Below are 22,191 nucleotides of genomic sequence, written 5' to 3'. Positions count from 1 at the left end.
CAGGAGAATTGCTTGAACCCGGGAGGCAGAGGTTGCAGTGAGCCAAGATTATGCCACTGCACTCCAGCCTGGGTGACAGAGCAAGACTCTGTCTCAAAAAAATAAAAAATAAAAAATAAAGAACAGCAGGAAGAGTCTCTCAGTGGTCACCCACTTGCCCATTTCCACACCAGGCATGCAGCTGAGGTTGGCAGAGCTTGTGACCATCAGAGACAGCCACCTGGAGCCTGAAGGTGAGCATATTAGAGCCCCTTCATGAGCCACTACAAGGTCAAGGGGCCCAAGAAACAAGGAGAGAAGCTCAGCTCAGCCCCATGGTGCCCCCAGGGGTCCTGTCCCTGTTCACCAGGCCTCTGGGGACTTGTCCACTCTCAAAACATCAACTCACTCCCCGCTAGTCCCAGTGCATGTCTAATAAAAATCATCGTTGTCTTCTTAGATTGGAAAACACTGTCTGAACAGGCAAGTGTTTCTCCCTTGGAGAAAAACAAGGAGTTTATATATTGAGAAACTATTAGATACCTTCACCTTACCCTTCATTTGGACATCTTGCAAGCCTTATGCTTACTCATCTGCATGCACATGCACATCTAATGGTGCATTTCTAAGTTGTGTGCAATTCTTCACAACCTTGCATGCTCTCAACACACTGTTGAACATTCAACAAATGAAATCAGACACCTACACACACAAGCACAATTCTCAGCTCTTGCACACATATTCACAAAGACTCCTGCATACACGGCCACTATTATTTAAAGATCATTGCATATTGGCATTAAGCTCACAAACACAGCTAGCTGACCCTGTACCCTGTATGCTACAAAATTGTTCCTAGACACAATATGACACAGTTGCACAACCACAGACTCCCATAGACCAACTCTTGAGCAGTCCTCAGTTGTGTGGATGTGCTTATGCACATACACACAATGCACACACACCCTTGCGTCAACCTTTCCTGTGGTCACGTGCTCACCCTTCAACACACCCTCCCATAGCAGGGCAAAGAATACCACAGGTGGGAATCTGAGACAGAAGAGCCTGAAATGGACAAGTCTGGGATGCTGGGACCCTACCGTTCAGCACAGTTGTCCTGGCAACGGAAGATGGTCATCTTTTTGTAGTCAAAAAAGGACACTCCTCGAAGGGCCCGACTCTGGGTGTCATCCAGGTAGCAGCCGATGTACTTGGCTTTGGGGAAAGGAAAATGTCAAAGGTGGCTGGGGACAAAGCTGCAAGGGTTACAGGAAGAAGCCTCACCAATGTGTCTCTGGTTATGTGACCTTGTTGACCTTTTAATGTCAAGTCCTTCCTTTGGGCAGAAATGAGAGAGTGAAAGTCATTTGTCTTGGCAGAACCTGGTCTAATCAGGGCAGCGGAGACCAATAGAGAGGAGTGAAGCCTTCTGTGGGCTGCAGCCAAGCCCTTGAGGTCATCTGGTGACAGCTGGGCATCCAGGAACCCAAGCCAAGGCCACTCCCTAAGCACCAAACAGAGCTTCCTATTTCTTGCATTAAGACAGCTCTAAAAGGCTTAACATTTGACAACATGTTGCTATCTCTACAAGCTGCCTTAAGACATATATTTTTCCTTGGAAAGTGCCCTGGACTTAGCTATCTCAAGGTCTAGGTCCTCATTTCACTTCGTTTACCTCCTAGCATGGGCCTAGAAAGTTTAAGCCAGTTAACCTTTCAGATACCTAGTTTTATTTGAATCAGGAACAAAAATAACAATCTAGTGAGGTTAAAATAGAATGATTTATGTAAAAGTTTCTACCATAGTGTCTTGCATATGATAGGCATCAAATTAAGATGAGTAGAATAAGAAACTGGCCATTCACAGTGCTGTGTAAAGTACTTTACAGTTTGCCTCTATTGTGGGTCAAGGTGAATGTTTCCATTCAAAGGAAAATTGTAAATAATGTGAAATAACCATCCAATTATAAATCATACACTTAGTTTTCTTAAAGTAGTAAACATTTTTCTTGCACTTTATGGTAAATAGTAACCCCCATACGTGAAAATAGCACTTCACAGTTTATAATGTCTTTTCCCATATGTTTTTTAAAATTATTATTATTATTATTTGGACATTCACTTTGCTAAGTGCTTTACATACATTGTCTCCTTGCATCCTTACAGCGATCCTATGAGAATATTATTACCATTGTATACAGAAGAGAAAAGGGCCCGGAGAAGTCACTTGCTCAAAGTAACACAGTTCATATGTGTGGATTCAGAATTGAAGCCAAGCAATCTGGTTTCAGAGCCTGTGCTCTGAACTGCTTGCTTTTTGAGTTGGGGGATCTTTGTAATGCCCCCATGTGAAGTGGAGAACATTGACATTGTCATGCTCTTATCTTAGATGATTTAACTAACAGTGGCCCAGAAAGGTGAAGTGGCCTCCCTAAGACCCATAGCTAATTGTTCACAGAATAAATGTTTAAATCCAGGTCTATGAGACCCCCAAATCAGTAACTGGAGGTTAGACCAGGGATCCAGCCAGCACTTGGAATTAAATGTCCCTTATAGGGAATGATTGAAGAAAATACTAAATGCCACTTAATCACTTCCTTGGCTAGGCAGCTGTCTGGTTTAAACTGAGCTTCTTTCCCCGCTTCCTTGTGGGGAGAGCAGGATCTAGCAGAGAATGCAGGCTCATTACTGAGCAATCATTCCCCTGAACACAGCTCTGCTAAGTGCACTATTTTTTCAGCCCCACTGGAGATGTGTCTTGACCTGATCACCTTGAATTTCCTTCATAAGACAGAGGTGATTTGCTGGACTAAGAACAGTCCATCTTTAAAAGAAGCATCATCTCCCTGGAGCAGGCACACCAGACAGTGACAACCCTGGAGAAGCCCAGGTCTTGTCTCTGTGCTTGTTCAACAGTGCGCGCCCCTCCCACCACAGATGGAGCCACAGCCCTTGACTTGGGGCACGAATGCTGTTCACACCTGAGCTGGGAGAGAGCACTTTGTGGCCACGTGGGCAAGGGCTGCACACTAACTTCAGTTCAGCCATTCCCTAGAGGACTGAGTGTCTAAAGATGCATTGTAGGATAGACAAGAGGGAAAAATAGAGGGAGCTGGAGGGAGAAAGAGCAGGAAGGAAAGGAAGGAAGGAGGGATGATGGAGTAGGGTGGGAGAGAGAGGGAAGGGAAGAGAGGGGGTAAAGTTTGGTTTATTTTGGTGCCCTGAAGTTTTTGTCAGCAGATCAACAGATTGTGTGTGTGTGTGTGTGTGTGTGTGTGTGCAATGTGTGTCTGTGTGTGTGTGAGAGAGAGAGAGACAAAGACAGAAACAGAGGAGACAAAACTATCATGTATTGAACACCTACTACGTGCTATCTACTTTACTGTGGGCCATGTCTCATTTTTTAAAAATTCAATCTTCACAAACTTCTTATGAACCCATTTTAGAGATGAGGCAACTGATCATAGTGACTCTTCTATCTGTTTACCTTAGAAGCAAATCTTAGTTTGGGCATATGGTGTATGTTCTGACTGGTAACTACTCATGTTACTTCTGCTTTTCCTCTTTTCAAAATGCAGTGGGAACCTATGTCATCTGCCCAAGTTCCTACAGCTTGTAGCATCTGACTTCAAATTAAAGCCCAGGTCTGTCCTCCAACCATCTTACACTTGAGGAAGTTTCATTTCTCTTTGGCCACCCCAAGACCTGAAGGGGAGGAATGCTCATGCTGCAGAAATGCTGGGCTTGAAGTTGGATGTGATAGGACTTTGGGTGACTTCACCTTAGGGTAAGGATAGGCACATTCGGCTACCTATGGAACAGTGGATCATGTTAGATAAGATTTTTATAAGCAAATTAATGGGAGTAAAGATGTATGTGGGCATGTCCATTGCGTGTCCATCATGGAGTGAAGGGGTGGACTGTAGTGGACTGTTTGTGCCTTCAAAGCATCTGCTCTAGATAGGTTTTTCCCTCAGCAGACCTTACTTTCCCTGACCACAGGAGACATGATGACCTTGGCAAGGTCAATCATATTGTCCATCCCAGCAGCCGGTGTTTGCTTCAAGGAAGGACACATGACCCATTTGTTGCATTCTGATAGAGTAAAGCTGGGAGGAAGAAATCTGCCTCTCCCAGGTGCTATAACCCCAGAGCTACCACCAGCCCAGTCCCTGGCACCAAGGCCAATCTGTGTAGGAGAACAAACTAGCCAAGGCATAGAAGAGCAGAGATGAGAGTGACAGGAAGAAGACCACCAATTATTCATTTAAAAAATCCAGTCCAGCAAAGCCACTGCTGTAGTTTGATGACATGACACAATGCATTTTCTTCTTTAGCTTAAGCTAGTTCCAGGTGGATTTTTGTCCCTTGGCACTGGGGTAGGGGGAGCACTAACTACTACACTGATATTCAAGCTTAGCAACTTGCCCGAGTCCACCCCACAGTGAGGGTCTCAGACCAAATCCATGGCCAGGTCTGTCTATTCAAAGTTGCCCCTTCCTATATGCCACACTGAGTCCAGGATTGGGAGGAGATGTCTTGGGAGGAGGTGTCTCCCCAGAGAGACCTGCCCAGGAGGAGGATGGAGCTGGGAAGTGGGGTGGTTCGTTGGGAGAAGATCTGGGATTTTTACTGTAGGTCCATCTTCCCCAAAGCCTGGGCTTTTAGTTATTTGTTTTTAAGCTTTACTTTAAGTGCAGGTTACATGTGCAGGTTTGTTATATAGGTAAACTCGTGTCACGAGGTTTGTTGTACAAATTATTTTGTCACCCAGGTATTAAGCGTAGTACCCAATAGTTATATTTTCACCTCTTCTCCCTCCTGCCACCCTGCACCTTCAAGTAGTCCCCAGTGTCTGTTGTTCCCCTCTTTGTGTCCATGTGTTCTCATCACTCAGCTCCCACTTATAAGTGAGAACATGCAGTATTTGGTTTTCTGTTCCTGCATTAGTTTGCTAAGAATAATGGCCTTCAGATCCATCCATGTTCCTGCAAGAAACATGATCTTATTCTTTTTTATAAGCCTGGGCTTTTAAATGGTGCTCTGTCCCCTTCCTCACCCTCCCACCAGACCAGGCATCAGGCTGAGATGTCCCACACAACAGGTGCTCAAAGACTTGTTGAATGAACGAATGACCCTCTGTTTCCTTATCTGTCAACAGGAGGGAGAGGAAGATACATGGTCCTTTATTAATGCTTTTGGAAAACACAGGCATGTTATGCATCATGGCCTGATTAATGGACTGAGCTCCATGGATCAGGATATCAATATTGAGTCAGTTTCCTTCCTGTCTTGGGAAAGATCTGGTGACCCCTTTCCCACAGACCTTTGGTGCAGGCTGCGACCAATACAACCATGGTCCCTGTCCTCAGAGTTGTATCACCCTGCTGAGCTCATTAGCGTGGTTACTGCCAGCCCGCTAAAATCCTCTTCAGCCATTCCTCAGGGCTCCACCTTCAAATCCTGCTGTGGTAGCAGAATCTCTCGGAGACAGGAGGTCAGATATGTAAAACAGGGACAAAATCACAGGCCACTTGAGGGTGGATTAATGGCCAAGTTCACACAATCTATCAGCTCGTCTCCACAGAAGTCTGAAGACTGCTGAAATGGCAAAGTCACCCCAGCTGGGCTATTTATCTCCAGTACAGAAACCAGCATCTGAAAAGAACCCTCCTGGTGGCAGTTTTTTTTCCTCCTTTACTTTTTTCTTTTGCTACAATTAATCTTTTCATGAAATTTTGCTCTCTTCAATGAAGGTGATTTGTTAGAAGCGTAGCTAAACATGAACTAATTTGTATGCCTCTGATTTATAGTTTGTGAACAGATTCACGAATAGGAGGCCTCATGCTGTACTGGAGTCAACCAGATCTAACCAGATCTGGGTTCAAATCCCACACATGTTGCTGCAATAGCCTCAAATATTACTCAAGCTCTTGGAGGTGCAGTTCTCCACCTGAAAAGTGGGAGCAAAAATTCAACTAGGGTTGTCAGGCTGAATTGTGTGCCCTGCCCCGCCCCCCACCCCCACCCCAACAAAATGACATGTTGAAGTCTTGACTTCCAATTCCTTAGAATGTGGCCTTATTTGGAAATAGGGTCATTGCAGATGGAATTTTGTTATGAGGCTAAACTGGAGTAGGTTGGGTCCCAATCCAGTATGACTGGTGTCCTTATAACAAGATGGCTATATGAAGACACAGACGCAAAGGAGATGGTCATGTGAAAATGGAAGCAAAGATTGGAGTAATGTGGCTGCAAGCAAGGGATTGCTGAGGATGGCCGGGAACACTGGAAACCAGGAGAAAGGCATGGAACAGAGTCTCCCTTTGAGCCTTTGAGAGTGCATGGCCCTGCCAACACCCTGACTTCAGATTTCTGGCCTCCAGAACTGTGAGAGAATAGATATCTGTTGTTCAAGCCACCCAGTGTGTGATACTTTGTTATAGCAGCCTGAGAAAGCTAATACAAAGATATTGTTAAGAGTGACCTAAGTAACATTAATTTGATGCATTGAGCCTATCACAGGGTCTGGCACAGAAGGAAGACACAAGAAATACTTTTTCTCCTTCTGGGGATTCTCTGAAACACTGGAAGATGGTCCCTCCAGAAGACCACCCAGTGCTGCCCGGGTTTCCTTGTACCGGTGGTGGAATTTCCTGCTCATATCTAGGCTTCCCCAGGGCAGAAGGGATGCACCACTCACTTTGGTCAAGGCATAAGGATCCTACATACTAAGCTCACCCATCTCCTTTCCCAGAAAGCCAGCTGTGATACCCCATGACTGAATGGGGTCCCTGCTTTGGGGTCCCCCAAAACTTTTCTAAATTTTCTTAGTATTGTCCATTATTTTTTCAAATTAGAAATAATTTTGGCTTATTGTAGAAGAACTTTTAATAAAATGAAAAGGTGTTATAATGGGGAAAAGCACAGCTTTTTCCTCTGAGGAATATTCACAACCTGTGCTTGAATCATTCCTTATCTCCACCTTCCAGCAAAGATCTGGGCATGTAGTAGGTGTTTGATAAATATAGAATGAATGAATGAATGAAAGAAAGAATAAATGAACGAATGAATGGAGTTAGAGATCTTATATTTTAAGAAAGACGTAGTATAAGTCCAGTGGTTAAGAATAAGGGCTTTGGACTCTGATCAAATTGGGCTGGAGTCAGCTCTGCCTCTTGGCGTCTGTGTGATGTTGGGCAAATAATTGAACCTCTCTGAGCCTGTTTCTTCATCCGTGAAATGGCACTCAATATTTTTACCTGATATGAAGCTGAAAGGAGAATATGGACAAATAGTCCCTGACACAGAGCACCTCAGTAACCTGCAGCCATTGCATCTCCAGCTGGAGGAGATGGGAAGTGGGTGCTCCTGCTATCCTTCCAAAAAAATGCAGACTAAATCTTCCCATGGCCACCTTCACACCCAGCCCGAGCCTCTCTGTAATCTCATGGAAATAGAAGCAGCACAACCTTTGAAGTCAAAGTGGGTTTAGCTCCTGGCTCTGCCCCAGATTAGCTGTGTGACTTTAGGAAATTTACATTACCTCTATTCCCCCATTTTCTCCTGCAAAATTACAGTATAAATAATAATAGCTGGCATGTATTAAGGTAGTATGCAAGCTTATTATAATAATAATAGCTGGCATGTACTTTCTGTACACTGAGAAGTGACGTGATGTAGTGCTTAAGGTTCAGGTGTAAGACTCACAACACCTGGGTTCACATACTGGTTTACTCCCTCCCCCAGGTGGGTAATCTTGGGCAAGTTACTTAACTTCTCTGTGCCTGACTTTCCCTCCTATAAGATGGAGTTAATAACAGTGTCTATCTTCCTTCATTACTATGAAGATTATGTGATGTAATAGATGTAAATGCTTTGAACAGCACGTGGCACTTAGAGAGCACATGCTGAATTGACCTTATGTAATCATCACAACGCCATCTGATGTTAAGTACTTTTTATCCCAAAGAGGAAATGGCACGTCAGAAAGGTGAAGCGACCTGCCCAAGGTTGCACAGCCAGCAGGTTGCAGAACTGGGATTTGAACCCTGATTTGGCTGCTCAAAGTACAGGCCCTCACATGGCCATGTGAACCTAGGGAGGCCTAGGTAAATGACTGGCACATGGTAGGTGTCAGTTACACCAAAGAACTCAGACTCCTGCCCAGCCTCAGCTCAGCCTGGGTGCAGCTCCTCCCCTCCCACTCCTGGGCCATGATGGGCTCTGAATCCTCTACAGCCTGAGTCCTGCATCACTGCATCAAGCAGAGCCCTCATCAGCCTTGGAGAAAACAAAATGAGTTTAGCGTCAGGCCGGAGAAGTGTCTCATTTTTATTAGCGTTAATCTAATATGTTGTCTTTCCTCGCTAAACTCTGAATAAGTTAATCAAGGACAGGCTGGATTTGTGTTTTCTTGATAACACTGCCTGATTCCAAAGGCTGTCTGCTGAGAGCCCTGGCCTTGGGGCTATGTTCTTATTTTCTCTTCCTTCTCTCTGCACTTTATAAAATATATAAGATTGCTGGGTAAGGCATGGTGGGGGTGCAGGTGGCACGGTATAGAAGAATGCTCACAAGCTTTGGAATTAAACAGACCTTGTGTTAAACCTTGGTTCCTCCACTATTGACCTGTGTAAACTAGGGTAAGTGATTTCTTTCTGGACCTCAGTTTTGCCATCTGTGAAATGGAATAATAATCCCTAACTTACTGAGTTGTAGTAATTAAATGAATCAATGAAACACATAACATGGTCCAGCCTGTAATGATCATTCACTAGATATCAGTTAATATTACTACAAATAACAAGGACAGCAACTATTAAGTGACCTATTATTATGAGCCAGAGGATATTATAAGCATGTTACATATATCATTTCATTCAAATAATACATGAAAAGCAAATAGACAAGTGGTTGGTGTGAAGTAGGTACTCAAGAAATGGTCCTTATTATTAGCATTGATGGCAGTATTTCATTCTCACAACAAATGAGAGACGTTGTTGTTTCTGTATCATCTACACCATAAGGAATTCATATTCTATCAGGGGACATGGACAAACATACACAATTGCCATTCATATAAGGGCCATGCCAGGGAGCATAGAGGAGGAGCATTTGATCAAACCTGTAAGGGGATCAGGGAAAATTTCTTGAAGATTAGCAAAGATGAGACTTGGAGGAAGAGTAGAGCTAACACTGTAGAGGTACTCCAGGCAAAGGGATAGTCATTCATTCGTTTATTCAGCCAGTCATTCACCCATTCAACAAATAGGTATTCAGCAACAGCACTTAGCCAGGTGCTGTCCCGGGTGCTGATAGAACACAGACAGGCATGACAGGCAATAGCCCTGCCCTCTTGGAGCTGACAGTCCAGTAGAACAGGCTGATCTTAAACAAAGAGGCAAACACATAAATGAGATGCTTTCAGATGGTGATAAGTGTTATGATGAAAATAGAGTCGGGGATTGTGGTTGTGACTGGGTAGGAAGTGGGGTTATTTAAGTTAGACCATCCGGGATGGTCTCTATGGGAAGTCGAGGTTTGATTAAAGACTTGAAGGAAAGGAAGAAGGGAGCTATGCAAACATCTGGGGAGATGGCATCCCAGATAGAAGGCACTGCATATACAGAGATCTTGGGATAGAAACAGGCTTGGTGTGTTCAGTGAACTGCAAGGACAGTGGGGCAGAGCATGGTGAGGGGAGTGGGGTTATAAGATGAGGTTGCAGAGTTGGACTGTGGGAGGCGTCTGGAATTTGTCCTAAGCATTATGGGGAGCATATCTCAAGGTGCTGGCTGGTGAGGACTTTGGGGCTTTCAAAGGCCAGAATGGAGTTTGGAGTGGCTGGGGTGCAGCACTTCACACCTCACCTATACCTATAAGATGATCCCCCGGGAGATCCCAGGAGCACTTCCTGAGCACCTCTAAGCATCTACTCAGTGCTAGGCCTTCATCACCCTTGTCTCATTGAACTCTCAGGAGCATCCAGTAAAATCCCCATTTTACAGATTTCAAAACTGAGGCAGGAGAAGGTAAAACCATTTGCCTGGGCCACATGGCTGGTGGGGGTGGAGCTGGAATATGAATCCACATCCCCTGATCCATTCTACCACCTCCAACATCTCCTTTGCCTCCCTGTGAGCATTGGTTCTTGAAGAGGCAGAAGTCTAGGAAATTCCTGAGGGCAGAAAGATAGAGTCTTCTAGATGGTTCCCAGGCCAGGTAGGGGGCAGGACTGGGGCAGGAGAATGTGTTCCAAGATGAATCCCCTCCATTAATCCTGCTTCCTTCCATGGTAGCAGAAGGGTTTTTTATGAGTTGAATCACAGTAGAACACAAAGGCTAGTGAGGTTTTCCATCTGCCTTGATTGGTGGTTTATTCTCCCAAACCATCTGGCCCAGATTTCTGAAACGTCCATTTGTGTTAATCTTATGAATTGTAGGGGTTGTGGGTTCCTCCCTAGCATGCTGGTTGGATGGGTAGATGCCAGTGGACTCTAGGAGACAGCCTTAGAGAACTGAGCATTCAGGCCAGATGAATCAGATTTAAACTCCATTCCTGCTGCTGACCAGCTGCGCAGCTTTGGGCAAGTGTCTTCCCTTCTTCAAGCCTCAGTTTCCACATCTATTAGCTGGGCACAGGATCATAGGGGCCTTGTTTAAGCCCATGAAGTGTAGTGAAAATCAAATAAGGTAATGCAGTCATGAACAAAAGCCTTTTTAGATTATAAATGGCTGAGAAAATGCAATGAAATCTATCCAGGGCAATGATTTCTCCTGAGATCCATCACCAAGGGACCCAGCAAGATGGACTGAGAGACAGTCTGGTGGAGCAGAAGCTCTGCCACTTAGCTGTGTAATCTTGTGCTCTTGGTACCCCACTTTCCTCATCTTTAAAGTGGGAATAAAATCTATCACCTACAGTTGTGATGATGTTTCTCTATATGTAAAGTGCTTGGAAACAGTACTTGGTGCCTAGTAAGTACCCAATAAATGCTGACTGTTTTTATTTTCATGTATGTTTAACAAGGACTGTAAAAGGCTACAGGGGAGAGTCAGACTTTGACCTCTGATAGATGTGGAGTTCGAATCCAAACTTGCCTCTTGACAAGCTGTGTGACCTTGGGCAAGCTGCTTCATCTCTCTGAGCTTCAATTTTCTCCTCTGTGCAATGGGGATGATAATGGCAGGCACTATTTATAGCTACAATGATATGACAGCTGGTTCCTATTAAACACTGAAAACTGACAGCTGTTATTACATTGTTAGTATCTCCTCCCTTCTCCCCAGCCCCTCAGTGTCCAGATGTTCCTCGCTCTTACCTCGCTCTTCCTCCTTCTCCCGGACAACCCTCCCCTTGAGGGCTCGGCTCCAGGCTCCACCGTAGTCACCAAGCTTGGCTCTCTCATTCCCATCCTTGCCCTTGAACCAGGGTCCGTACCTGCGAGCGATGCTCGAGGCTTCACCTGTGTCCCGGAAACCTCTGCCCAGATGCATGTCACCCAAGAAGGACAGCTCAGCACCCTCAGCTGGGCCTCCTGCAGCAGCGGGGTTCGCCTGGTTCCCCGAGACAGCGGGCTGGCCCACAAAGCCAGAGTGAAGGAAGACAAGGCTCCCAGCAGTCAGGTAGAGTGCCAGGAAGGTAAAGAAGCGCACAGGTTTCCGGCGGAAGTACCGCTGGAATTTGAACCAGAGCTTGGCCATAGTGGGATCATTCCGGACTGGCTCTCTGGGGCTTGGCTGGGGTGCTTGGGAGGGGATGGAAGGGGCTTGGTTTCCTAAGCTTTCCTTAGGGATGGAACACTTGGGGGTCCTCAGTCTCACTCTTCCTGAAATAGTGATCACCAAGGCCAGAAGGGGAGGGCAAGTTCAATGCTTGGCTGAGGCCATGAGAAAGGATGGAGCTTACCAGCCCTCCCAAACTGAAGGTGAGCTTCTTTGGGCCAACAAAGGGGTTTTGAGGCTCAGAACACACATAAGTTGGTCCCATTTTCCTACATATTGTTCTTCACTTCAGAGTGTTCCCAAAGAACTGTGAGAATAGCAATTGGAGAAGGTTTCTGAGGGTTACCAGCAGCTGCAGTTCACTTCTTGCCCTTTCTCTGCTCCTCAGGCCAATGGATCTGGGTTATTTCACTGGGGGCCTTGTTTCTGGCCTCTTCCCCAGCTGAAGACCAAGCTTGGCCTTTCTACCTCATGGGAACAGAAGCTGGTGGGCCTCCATCCAGTCAGGCATCAGGACTCAGGGATGCCACCTGCAAAACAGCAGACACACAGGCATGAGAAGCCCCTTCACCAAAGCACAGAACCCACAGGGTTCTTGAGCATCCTACAGGGAAATGCAGAGGCCCGGAGAGGGGAGGAAACCACCAATGGCATGAAACAGCTTAAGAGCAGTGCTAGATAAAGAGCATCCCTGAGTCTTCTAGAACACTGCCTTTTTCTTGACACCAAACTGGGAATTTGGGGACCTGGATCCTAGTGGGCCCTAGTTGGGGACAAACTTTGTCTTGGACAAGCACAGGTTCTTATGGGCCAGTGGTTTGCTTTGCTCCATACTTCCTATATATTTGTCAAATATACACTGATCCAAGGATTACCTTAAGTCTGAAAAGTACTTTCAAGGTCCTTGCTGAACTACCTGCTGAACCTGGGCGGTTCTGAACCAGACCAGTTTCATTCATTTTTTTTCCCAACAAACACTCAGTGAGACCTACTTTGTGTGAGGCACTGTCCTAGGTGCTGGAAATTAAGCTGTGAGCGGCAGAGGCAAAATCGCCTCTTTCATAGAGCTCACATTCTAGTGGGAGAAATAAAATCCATAGCCCCTCTCCTCTATCCAAGGAAGAAAAGGAAAAAGAAGGAAAGTAGGGTTATTTAGCAGCATATTTGTCCATTCAGTGTTTATTGAGTGTCTACCATGTGCTCAGCTTTGTGCCCAGCCATCTACACTTGTCTCCTTTATTGTTCCCAACATTCCTATGGGAGGTAACTATTTCCCTACTTTACAGATGAGGAAATGGAGGTCACACAGCTGGTGAGTGATGGAGCTGGGATCTGGACCCAGGACAGTCCAAATCGCAAATCACAGCTCTTAACCAGTGTCTCTTTGACTCTGCCTCTTTCCCACATAGTCTGGACATCACTTGAGAATTCAGAGACAGCCCCCCAGACGGTAGCCCATCCTTACAGCCTCCCGGTCACCAGCATGGCTCACCCTTTGTCAGGGTCTCCCGGGTGTGGGTCTGAGAAACAACTGATTCAGAATCACCTGAGAGCCTGGTGAATATAGATTCCTAACCTTTCCAACCAGAATGTCTGGTTGAGGGGGCAACCCACATCTGTAACCAGGTGCTCTCAGATAATGGTAATGAGCACAGAGAGTTGAGTACCACAGTTTTATGAGTAAATGTTCAGGATCATCAGTCAAGAGGAAAAATAGAATGTAAATTAGAAAACAGAAAACCCCATTTAGCCAATGCTTTTTCATATTACCACCAGCAGGGGGCCCCGTGACCATCTTAGCCAACGCCTGAGATTCCATAGTCAGCCAATGGAAGATACAAATTGTAACATACTCTCCTAATCCAGACAGTAGTGTGGGCATTTAACTGTGGTTTAAGGTAGAGTCTGCCATCCCATTTATTCAAGAACTAAGTACTGAGCACAAACTATGTCACCCTCGTAGGCACTTGGAATAAATAAGTGAACAAAACAGACAAAAATCCATGCCTTTGTAAAGTCAAACTATCTGTCCATCTATCCATCCGTCTGTCATCCAGCAGTCCACCTACCCATCCAGTCATTAAGCCAACCCTCTATCCATCCACCCATCCATCCATCCAACCATTCATCTGTCTGTCATCCAGCATCCACCCACCCATCCATTCGTTAACCCATCCGTCCATCCATCCATCCATCCATCCATCCATTTGCCTTCCGGCAGTTCACCTACCCATCTATTCATTGAACCATCCATCCACCTACCATTAATCTATTCATTAATCTGTCCAACTATACATCCATTCATCTATCCATCTGAACTATAGCAGCCCATCCATCCATCCATCCAACTCTCCATCCATCCAGTCATCCACTCATTCTTCCATTTATTTAAAAACATATGCTGATTGCCTACTATGTGTGTGTTTGAGATGCAGGAATAAATAATTCACAGTCCCTGCTTTCAGAGAATTCAGAGTCAACTGAGGGAGAAAGCAATGTAAACAATCACTATGCTAGACAGACTATGATAAATCCCATAGTAGATGTGTGTACAAGATACAGCAATCAGTATTATAGTTAATGTTTATTGAACAGTTAATACATGCCAGACATTCTTCTACACATATACATACTCTCATTTAAACATTTCTATAAGGGAGACCTGTATCTATTTTTACACAAGAGCGGAATGAGTATCAGAGAGATTAGGTAACTTGTTCAGGGTCACAGAGCTAGTAAGTGGCAGCAGGATGGTAAACCCAGTGCCACCTGATTTCAAAGCCTATATTCCTAACCATATGTCTATTCTGGTCTTGTAACTCTTTGAGGATCTCATGACAACTATAGATATATGCCCAGAAAAAAAAGAGCCCTTGCACATAAGCTCCCAGAATTTGGCTTAAAATATCAGGGTGGGGTTTGGACCCTGGGTTGAGAAGCCATGGAATGTGGGAGCCCAGGGAAGTGAGGGTCTGCAACTGCCTGGGGGAACCATAGAGGGCTTCCCCAGGGAGGAGTCTTTGAGCCAGCAGGTCTTGCAAAAGGAGTCAAAATTCTCTGGGTGAAGGAGCAACAGAAGGTTAGCCCAGGGAAGAGGAACAGCCCACATGAGGGTGCATCACTGAGGGGGAAGAAACAAAGGAGCTTGGGGGACTGTGGGCTGCGAACACAGCCAAGCAGTGGGCAGGAGCCAGACCATGGGAAGCCTTGGATGCCAAGCTCAGGAGTTGGGACTGTGTCCTAAAAACGCACATGAGAATCCACTGAGGTTTCATGGTCGTGCCAACACGTGCCAGATGTTTCTGCAGCTGGGATGGGATGAGAAAAAGCCAGCAGTCCTCGTGGGATGGGCAAGGGGACACCAGCCCTTCCAGAGGCACTCAGGAAAGAACAGAGGTGGACTCCACAGGCAAACAGACCTGGGTTCAAATCCTGCCTCTTCCATTACCCCAGGTGAGTGACTGGGGCAAGACATCCCTTCTCAGCAAGACTCAGGTTCCTCACCTGTAAAGTGGCCTAAAGGATCTTGACTTCTCCCCTAAAAAGTATGTTGCTGGAAGGACTGAATTAAACATTGTAGGAGGAATACCTGATGCATAGGAGGTGCTCAAGATAAGCCCCACCTCCGCCCCTCAAGGGCACATGTGAGACACTTGAAAGCCATTTGCCACCTCAGCACATTTGCTGTCGTGGAGACAGCAAAGTTTTCAGCTGTAGTGTTCCCTGTGGCTTTCTGCCTCTCTCAGGATATTTCTGGGTCTAGTCCTTTTTCATTGTTCCCTCTTCGTTCTTTCATATTCCAACACATCTCTTCTCTAAGTGGGTGCCAAATGGGCTTTAAGAGGATAATGAGCTCATTAGGGGCTGGCAGGGAACAGAAAGAGACTGAGGCATGGGTGATGTGGAAAATGAAGGAGATCTGCCGGAGGGATGTGGACCGTGTGGAGAGGGGCTGTGTCCACCCCCCACTTTCAGAGCTCCCTTTTCTCCTGGGGAGGGAAGATGCTGACCTGAGCCATCCCACAGCATCCTGCCGGTGCTAGGAGGAGGCAGGGGCTCGCCCAGAGGAAGAGCCCCCTGGAATCTGAGCCCCATGGAGGGGATAAGGCTATTTGGTACATAGGAGGGTCCCAAGAAACACTGGTAGAGAAAAATGAGTAAAAAGAGTCAGGTTCATCCCCCCAGGGCTTACACCTACAACCATGGCTTCACACACTGGCCAAAACACTCAGGTGACAGACAGCCTTGGAGAACTATAAATCCAGGGCTCTGTGGAGGCAGCATTTGTGTTACTCAGCACTGGGTGGTTCTGGGGTTCAAGGGTTCCAGGATTCGGCTGAGCCAAAGCCCCATATCCTCAAAGGTATCCCAGACTCCCCTGCCTCCCACATCCATCTGTCATTCTCTCTCTCCTGCCTCTCTCTCCATCTCTGTCTCTCCAAGTCTCTCTCTAGTCTGTCATTGTCCCTTTCTGCTATCTCTCTCCAGAGAGAAATTCTGCCTCAAAGGGAATGGGGAAATGAAACTAACTGCGTTTGTTGAATACCTACTATATGCTGGATACTGTGTTTGAAGGTTTTACAAATACGTTCTCCCATATTCCTCCCTCTGGGATAGCTGCAAGGCAGGTGTGATGTTTCTTCACAATCCACAGATAATGTGTCTACAACCCTGGGTGAGACGGGGGCTGTTGGCCTTCAGCAACCCACTTCTCTCTGTCTCTATTTGTTCATAGCATGTTGAGGATTATAATTGTATTAATATCCCCTCCTGTCATTCACTTACAGGTGTGAGGCCCAGACAGGGGACTTCATCTCTCTGAGCTGCCATCTTCTCTCTATAAAGTTAAGTCAACCATAGAATGCCCCTCCCAGAGGTGTGGGGAGGATTCGACGAGACAATCCACAGGGCTGGCTATCACGACTTCATCCCCCTTTATTTTATGTGACACCTCTCTAAGCCTCAGTTTCCCCATCTGTTAAGTGTGGTGGACGACCTCTACTCTGCCTCCCCCCCAGGGCTGGCATGAGTTTCCACAGGGAGGAGGCTGAGAGGCCCCCTTTGTGGGAGTGGCAGCATTCGGTTACTGCAGTTCATGTTTCCAGCAGGAGCCTCAAAGTGTCTAAACACAGACTATTTTTAGCACCAGAATGAGGCTCTGGTGTTGAGCTGCCAACTTGAAGATGGGTGGGGAAGAGCTGCCTGCAGGGGAAAGAAAAACAGAGGCATAGCCTGCCCTGTGGTTCCTTACCTCCCCTGGGAGTAAAATTATGCCTCCCCCTTCCAGGTTCTAGTGGCTAGGGTAGGCCAGAATGGAAGCCTGTGAGGCTGGGTAGGGGGCTGACTCCCTCTCTACAATCCCCAGCACCTGACTTGGGGGGCAGAGGCAGTTCGGAGGGACTGGGCAGGCCCAGTGACCAACTGACCCCCAGACCACCCAAGCTTCACCAAGAAATAGCTATTGAGAAATCAGGTTCATGAAGGTTTGATTTCTTAAGAGTTCTGGGTAGGAGACCCATCTGGGAAGTTTCCAAGAAACTGGGGAGCCCAGGTAAAATTTCAGTCTTGTTCTAATAATAAAAATATCAGAAGTCACTGGTGTTTGTTGAGCGCATACTATATGCCAGTCATCTTATTCCCATTGTGCCTTTTAATCCCCACTATCATTCTTTGAAGTGGTCATTAACTTCTTTGAACATCAGTTTCCCCATCTATAGAGTGATGATGTAATATAATTTATCTCTTAGGGTTAGCGTGAGAACTAAATAAGTCAATATATACAAATATATCATATCTATATGTCTTAGGTGCAAATGCTACATCTTATAATAATTTCTGGAGAATACATGTGGTTTTGCCTGTTCAGTGCCCCTTCATTCTGATACAAGGAGTCTATTTTCCTTCACGGAATTTCTCCCTCATTAATTCTCAGCTCATGTGGCTTGGATAAAATGGATTCCTCTTGCCAGTTGCTGCAGACATTCCCATACCTCCCTCCTGATGCATGTATATAAGAATTAATGTAGGGTGCATGTATACCTAGGAGTGAAAGTGCTAGTTTTTGTCTGTTTGTTTTTGTTTTTGTATGAGCATCTTATGATTATCCTAAAAGATGCCAGTTTTTTTCCAAGGTTGCTGTAGTCACAACTTCCCCAGTACAGTTTGAGCATTCCTGCTGCTCCAAATCCACACCAACACTTAATGTTGTCAGTCCTTTCCTTTTTGGTCAGTTTGGTAGATCTGTAACAGATGCCGTATGTGCCCCACCCACAGAGTTAAATTCTGAATGTTCATCTGGTTGTCTGAGGGGTTTCTCCAGCACCTTGAATGGTTTTTGTGCTTGTGTGGTTGGCAGGCAAGACATGCTAGAATATTAACATTTGGAAGCAGCTGCAAATATGACTGATGGGAGTTGGTGTATAAATGCCCCAGCTCCCTTGCTCCTCAGCTGGAATAACTCTGCAGTGTGTATTTCTCCAGTGGGACTTAGCCTCAACCACCCTCTGTAACAGATGACTCAATAATACACCCTTTATTGATTTCTTCCTTTCCCTGTCTCACTTCCCCACTCAGGGAAGGACAGGAGTAAGTATACTCTTTATTTCCTAAATGAACTACTTATCAGTGGTATTCATTTCTTGGAATAGTTGATTCCTTAGAATAGGAATCAATATGGTTGATTCATATCATATCAATGGTTTTTCAACCTTTTCCTTATCATAGACATGTAAAATATTTCCAGTCTTCCCTCTTTTATAAATAAGTAATGCTATGATAAACATCCTGTATGTAAATCTTTAAACAGATCCCCGGAAAGCAATATAGGACCTTTCAACAATGATGAGACATCGGCATATTATACCCACTTTACAGATGAGAAAGCTAAGGTTCACAGAGATTAAGTAACTTGCCCAGACACACAAAAAGTGGAGCATGAATTCAAGTGCAAAACTGAGCCTCAGTGTCATGATGCCATGGCGGACACTATGCAGACCAGCAAGGCAGCTATTCCCTATCTTAACCACTAATCCCTCAGTTGAATCCAAGCCTTGATGAAAGGAACCTTTCTGAGCCTGAAGATATGGATGGCCATGCCTCGAACACTTCTCAGGTAGATAACCCCCAATTCCTTTAATCAAAGTTCTTTCCCACCCTTCTTGGTTGTGGACCAGCCATTTGGCAAGTGAAAGACTTAATGAAACAGCTTGAGAAGAAATGCCATTATAAATGCCAAATCCTTTCCCTCATTGTCTTAGGAATCCAGAATTTTACTAACCCAGCTAACCCTAAGGAAGGCTTTTGCACCCCGTACAGTGGGTGGACCCTCTCTGGGACACACCCTTCCATTCATTGGTGTGCTGTAGTTTAATGATTCCATCGTGCTCATGATGGACATATTGTGGTTCTGCAGATCTTTGATGCAACAATTCTGCAGAATCTTTGACACAACAATCCCACTTTTTTGACCAGGAAGCATGTACACACCAGGAAAGCTTCACCAGGTTCCTAGGCACACCCGTATGTTGCCCCCTACACTTGCTCACCCCACCTCCAGAAAGAATCCCCTGGGTCCCCACACTTCCCTCTGTTCCCAGGAAGGAAACTCACTCAGCACTACCCTACGCTCACAGCCTGCCAACCATGTCCATTTTCATTTATCTTCCCCAAAACTCAAGAAAATAAATGAGAAGGCAAAGTGCCATTAGCTTAATGGCCTTTAACACCCAGCCATCTGCCATGATGTAATTAAATAAAAAAATCAGAGGGAGCATATGGTGTCCGTTATAAATAAATATTAAAATTTTGTTTATCTGGGTAATGACTCTAGTGCCTCTTGCTCCATGGGCAATCTTTACAGCCATCTTCGCTTGTTGCAGGGTCAGGCTGGGCCACTATGGACAGGAATGGCCACGGAGAGGAAACGTGGAAAGGGGTCAGGGCCAGAGTCACACACTCCTGCATCTGAACCTGCCTCAGGGCGGTGGTGGCTGTGTGATCTTCAGCAAGGGGCCTCTCTGTGACTCAGTTTTCTCACCTGCAAAATAGGGCCAATCCACCCTGCCTCATTGGAAAGGTAGGAGGGTTAAATGAGCTACTGTTTTTAAAATACATAGCACCCTAATAATAATGTGAGCTAGTATTTATTGAGCACCAACTATGTGACAGACACTGTCTAGAGAGTAACTTGTAATCCTTAACAACAACCCTATAAGAAAGATTCCACTTGTTAGCCCCATTTTACAGATTAGGAAATCAGAGAAGTTAAGTCATCTGTGCAGCGTCACACAGCTAGCAAGTGGTGGAACAGGCTTCGAGCCCAGGAAGTCTGGCTCTGGGGCCTGCACTCTTAACCGTATGCTAAACCTGTCATGACAGTTTCTTAGTAGGTAGTCATTCTCTGCCACAACTTTGGCCAACTAAACAAAACATTTACCTCTTCTCATGACAATACCCTTTGCCCAGACTTCAGAAAAAGATAAAGGTTCAATGAGTTGGTGCAATGATTGGTGACTACCTAAGGTAGGTGTGGAGGACACATTTTGAGGAATCTGTCTAGTGTGTGACACCCACCCCTTGCTTACAGAGGCAGACCCTAGGGGCTGTGTTTGCAGCATATTACCCTTCCCACTGGCACTGCTGGTGGATAATAGGTAGGCTCAGATCTAAAACTGGTCAATCCATTCTTGGCCCCAGAAATATGGAGTTGGGATTTGAGACATTCACATCTTTGCTGATCACTTAGACTATGGACCTGTAGCCTCAGGAGCTGTCACCAGGTGCCCAAAGAAAGAGCAAAAGTTAAGTCTACAAAGAGAAGAAGAAGAAAGTAGCTGAGCAGAGAAGAGACACTGAACCGAGACAAAGAAGAGACAAAGGACCCGAGAAAGACTTGGGTCCTTGATCTCGTAGGACCAAGCCTTCCAGGGTTATAGACAGCAGTGAATGAGAAAACTTTTCATTTGTCTCTTCTTACCATGGTGCTAGGTATACCAAAAAGGCTCAATAAGCTACAGTTAGTCTTCAAAGGGCAACTCATAAAACAAAACATACTCTTACCATACGATCCAGCAATCATGCTCATGGGAATTTACCCAAAGGAGTATGTACATCCAGATAGTGGAGTATTATTCAGGGCTAAATGACATGGAGGAAACTTAAATGCATATTATCAAGTGAAAGAAGCCAATCTGAAAAAGCTACACACTGTACGATTCCAGTGATATGATATTCTGGAAAAGCCAAAACTATGGAGACAGTAAAAAGGTCAGTGGTTGCTGAGGGCTAGAGGGAGGGTGAGTAGGTAGAGTATAGGATTTTTAGGACAGTGAAACTGCTCCGTATGATACTATAATGGTGGACACATGTCATTATACATTTGTCCAAACCTACAGAAAGTACAACACCAAGAGTGAGCCCTAATGGACACTGCAGACTTGAGTGATAATGATGTGTCAGTGTAGGTTCATCAACTGTAACAAAGGGACCATTCTGGTGCGGGATGTTGATGGAGGGGGAGGCTGTTGGAGGAGGGTCTGGGGTTATATGGGAACTTTCTGTACTTGCCACTCAATTTTGCTATGAATCTAAAATGGCTTTTTAAAAGTCTATTTAAAAAGGGGGGACAATAATTTATTTGAAAAGGCAGAGACCCACTGAGGTACATGTCAACGAAATATCCAAACTGTGGGCTCTGGGGAAGGGGCCATGTTGCAGGAAGGGTCAGGGGATTGGAGAGAGATGAAGGAGTGAGCTGACAGTCTCCCTTGTTCAGTGGTTTGATGAAAGGGACCCAAGGCGCAGGTCACCCAGTCCACTGGCCAACCCATGAGGCAGCTGGCAGCCCTTCTCCAAGTGCAGATCACTTTCTTCCCCAAGAGGGACTTCTGAAGGGACTTCTAAATCCCTATCATTAAGCCATCTGGAGTCATCCTTCTCCTCCAGGAGCTGCTGTGTCTTGGGTCAATTAGTGCACATTTGCATAGAGTTCCTTAATAGGCTGGGGGAGATAATGGACGGTTCTGCTGGTTCTGCGCAGAGTGTTTACCCAAGAGGCAGACCTACAGGGAATGGCAGAGAACAGGGAGGAAGGCAGGAAGGAGGAGATAGGATGGACTAGGATAGGATGAAAGGGAATGGCGTAGAGTAAGCTATCATTGACTCACATACAGTAAGGAGAAATGTTATCTTGTGAACCTTTGCCTCGGTTGTGTGTGCGCATCACAATGTCAAATACATTTCTCACTGTGGGGTCACTGAAATAATTGGAAAGTCCTAGCATGGAGAATAGGAGGAAGCTGTGTGTGGTAGGGTGGTTCCCAAAGGCCCCTCTCAGAAGGCATTTGAGCTGAGATCTGCAAAATGACAAGGAGACAGTCATGGGAGGATCTGGGGCAAGAATGTCCCAGGCAGCAGGAGACACCATGCAGAGACTGGGAGGTGGAAAAGGGTCGGTGGGGGTCCATCCCACAAGGGCCTAGAGTTTCTG

General features: G+C 45.7%; 1 protein-coding gene across 3 annotated transcripts in view; it reads right to left on the bottom strand.

Annotated features, from left to right (window-relative positions):
- WSCD2 (WSC domain containing 2) overlaps positions 1-22,191 on the bottom strand; it is a 121,530-nt gene that overhangs the window by 43,178 nt on the left and 56,161 nt on the right. For 2 of the 3 annotated variants that reach the window (XM_522520.8, XM_016924112.4), the window contains exons 2-3: positions 11,303-12,235; positions 1,080-1,194 (exon numbers count right to left, since the gene is read on the bottom strand). In XM_522520.8, coding sequence (XP_522520.2) covers positions 1,080-1,194; positions 11,303-11,684 — 497 coding nt within the window. In that variant the 5' untranslated portion in view covers positions 11,685-12,235. The remainder of the gene's footprint in view (positions 1-1,079; positions 1,195-11,302; positions 12,236-22,191) is intronic. The other variant, XM_016924113.4, reaches the window with a different exon arrangement.

Source organism: Pan troglodytes, chromosome 10 (assembly GCF_028858775.2).
Source record: "Pan troglodytes isolate AG18354 chromosome 10, NHGRI_mPanTro3-v2.0_pri, whole genome shotgun sequence".
In the NCBI taxonomy this organism is placed as follows: Eukaryota; Metazoa; Chordata; class Mammalia; order Primates; family Hominidae; genus Pan; species Pan troglodytes.
Note: the sequence above shows the minus strand (reverse complement) of the source record. Positions and strands in the feature narration are given on the sequence as shown.